Source organism: Dacryopinax primogenitus (genome assembly GCF_000292625.1).
Source record: "Dacryopinax primogenitus strain DJM-731 SS1 chromosome Unknown DACRYscaffold_4, whole genome shotgun sequence".
NCBI lineage: Eukaryota > Fungi > Basidiomycota > Dacrymycetes > Dacrymycetales > Dacrymycetaceae > Dacryopinax > Dacryopinax primogenitus.
The window spans coordinates 1,614,427-1,617,867 of NW_024467201.1; the positions used below are offsets into that span (position 1 = coordinate 1,614,427).

The 3,441-nt window shown below is 52.6% G+C and overlaps 1 protein-coding gene across 1 annotated transcript; it reads right to left on the reverse strand.

Annotated features, from left to right (window-relative positions):
- Nucleotides 1-1,180: 1,180 nt before the first annotated feature.
- Nucleotides 1,181-3,190, reverse strand: DACRYDRAFT_105576 (acid protease; the record flags this gene model as incomplete). Its single annotated transcript, XM_040768112.1, has 3 exons — nt 1,181-2,814; nt 2,862-3,008; nt 3,076-3,190. The coding sequence occupies 3 exons, from the start codon at nt 3,188-3,190 to the stop codon at nt 1,181-1,183; spliced, it is 1,896 nt and encodes a 631-aa protein (XP_040631414.1).
- Between the last annotated feature and the right edge of the window lie 251 nt (nt 3,191-3,441).

The following is a 3,441-nucleotide window of genomic DNA, read 5'->3' on the forward strand; positions in this document are numbered from 1 at the left end:
TCCATCGGAACGTTGATAACCCCACCATTGGAATGTCCTGGACGCCCCTGTACGTTATATAAGCTGTTGAACGCCACTGAAATGAACAGACACACTGGGAAAAGTAAACGTCACAACCCCATTATTGCGAGGTCCTAGAAGAAAGTATGAGCCGCAGCCAGTTGATCCTGGCTCGCTGAGGAGGTCCCATGACGAAGAGGGAGTATAACTGATGCGAGAGTCGGTGGAATAGACCGTCAGGCCATATGTAGATCGGACGAAAAGAAAGGCAACCGCCTCGACTGCAGCCAGTACCTTGAAAGGAGCGAGAAGGCTCAGCGAGTGCATTGGTGTTGAGTGGATGTTGGCCAAGAAGAAAGAGGGTATGGTCGGCATTATTTGGACCATTTTTATACCTCGAGCTCAGAACATGACGAACGCCAGGCCAGTCATCCAATATCCTCAACCCGAATAAGACGGAGTGATGTGCAACACAACCTGCATCAAGGGCAAGAACGGGCAGAATAGAAACATCAGCGTAAACATGAGAAACGAGCGCTCACAGGGTGACCGACATCGCCGAACGTGCTACATGGACAAGAGCGCTGTGGAACTAAATTGGGGGAGGAAGGCGACGAGGAACCGTCGTCTGATACCTGAGCGATAGGGTCAGGCTATCTAGAAGTTTAGAAGCTGTAAATCAAGGCCAGGCGGGCAGAAGATCAACATCGGCACAAGCACATGAGCAGGACGACCGTTTTTCAGCCGCGCCCTTCACCCATGTGCACACTTTGAGTACCTTAATCTCCGCTGGGCGATAAACGAAGCTCTTGATCCGTGAAGTGGGCGCTTGAGCACCAGGTGTCACCCAGGAATGAACAAGCTGAGGGAGTGTTATTACGGTAGCAGGCAACGTTTTGTTGTGTCGTAATCTGTCGCCAGCAGTGAGATGGGAGGATGAAACGGTTGTCGACGAGACGACGTGTTGGTCGTCCCTGGAGCCGCGTAAGTGGGGTCCCTACCTGATCATGTGACTCCGCTGTCACGTCCACCGCGTGGACCCTGTCGTGTGTCAGGGCATCTCGTTGTGATAACACCCAATATCCACATGTTAAGTTCATGAAACAAAGACAACAGAGAAGAATGTCAGGATGACAGGCTTGTCTGACAACCCGGAACCCACGCTCGACGGATGCACATTTTAACTAATGTATGGATTGCTTTCCGCCGCACTCGCGCCCAAATTGCGCTCTGCAAAGCCCATCATGTTCGCGGTGTAGTGGAAAGCCAGATAGTACTTGTAGAAGCATGGCGTTCCGGTGACCCAGGTAGGTATAGATCCTCCGTCATTCGCCAATGGGTTGCAGAAGCCGTTCCCGTTGTTGCTTGACGTGTCGGCGAGATCAAACGTGTAGTCGCGGTTCTGTGAACCGTAGAAATTCCACGTCATAGTCGACTCGCAGGGGATCAGGTAGTTCCCATTACTATCGGGGCCTTGCGCACCGAGCAGGGACATGAGTATGAGCCAGTCATCGTGGGGAAGGGTGAGGAGGCCCGGATCGCCGGTGTCGAATAGGAGGATGGGATGATTGAATAGATCGGTCGCATCAATCGCACTGGAAAATGAAGATGCTTGAACGATACGTTGGCATGCGGGACTTTCCCATTGTCCTTGTGGATTCATCTGATTCCAGTCGACCTCGCCCGTGAACTTATTTGCATCGAGGCCACCAATTGACCCTTCCGATGAGACACCAGGTGGAACTCCCTCTGAGCCGTCTAGTTGGTAGAATGCAATGACAGCGTTGACGACGTCTCCTTGCATGTACATGTTCTCTAAGAAGTTGTTGTATTCACCACCATTACATTTGGCGTATGCGGACTTGGCCATGCCGAAGTTTCCATCGAGACTCTCACTTGTTGGGATTTCGACGGAGGCACCAAAGGTCGTCTTCGCGATTGTGTTATCACCCCAGGTCACGCTATCAGTCACCCGCCATGAAACTAGAGTATCGTCCGGCCCGCCGTTGCCATAGATGGCTGTGTCCTGGATGCTGAGAGTTTGGAATCCAGGCCCACGGACGTATTTATTATGTCCAGCGCAGTTGTTCGAGTTGCACAGGTCTGATATGACCCAGACGTTCGGGTGACCAAAATCGAGGAGCACCTCCAGTGCAGGCGTGTTGCCGCCCAGAATCATCGGCGCATGATAGGCAAAACCAAGAGGTACCGATGAGATGAAGGTATTGGACGGAAACGTGGGAGCGAGAATGCTGCCGCCGAGGACAAATCGATCGACAGCTGTGCCAAGCCGCCATCGGAACGTTGGAACCCCCACCATTGCAGCGCTGTGGACGGATCTGAGCCAAAATGTAAATATGAAACAGGAGGATGAGATGAAAAACGAACAGGGGAATGTGACTTTGACAACTCCATTGTTACGAGCACCAAGAAGAAATTGGGTACCACAGCCAGCAGAGCCTGGCTCATCCAAGACAGACCAAGACGATGACGGTGAGTGAATGACTTCTGAATCTGTCGAGAAGACGATGTAGCGACCCCCGGAGGGCTCGTAATTGTCCAAGATGAACCGATCAACTGTCATCTGGCCGAACGCGTTCACCGATTGATCTTCAATGTTTGTCATTACAATCATGTGGATGCTGTTCGACAGCCCATCAATGTTCGCGAGCAGGCGAGGGTTTTCAGAGCCGTTAGTAGAGGCGTTGTAGTACGAGTACTCCTGGCATGCACCGCCATCAATACATATTTGAGCCACGTCTCCATCGGACCTCTGATACCCCCACCCCCACCATTGGAAAGTCGTGGATGGCTCTGTGTACTCTATCAGCTGAATTTAAGTGCGAATGAATCTGGCATACGAGGGAACGTGAACGTTACAACGCCATTGTTGCGAGGTCCGAGAAGAAAGTATGACCCGGGGCCAGTCGAGCCTGGTTCCCTGAGGAGGTCCCAGGACGAAGCCGGGGAGTACGTGATGCGCGGATCTGTCGAAAAGACCGTGAAGGCTTGGGTGCAATGAGCGAAGAGAACCGCCGTTGCGCCAAGCGCAGCCAGTCTGTTGAAAAGAGGGACCAAGCTTAAGGAGTGCGTTGGTGTCGACCGAGCGTTGTCGAAAGGGAAACACCTTGCGGTCGACAGACGGTAGACCGATAGTTGTCCGGAGCATCTTATACACACGGAGGAGCATGTACGCCAGTCTCAGTCAGCGACATTGTGCCCGACCCGGACAGAAGGTCGTTATATTGTTCTCCGACATCCTTTCCACAAGAGCAGAGGGAACGGAAGGTCAAGACCAACGTAGACAATATTGGAGGAAGGCAGTCGTTCGCATCGCCAGCGCTTGTCGGGGAACGTGCACGTGGGCTTGAGCGGAGGTGATTCAAGATCGGAAGCTGTAAGCCGAGATGGATGTTATCGCAGAAGCCGCCAAAGTAGAGT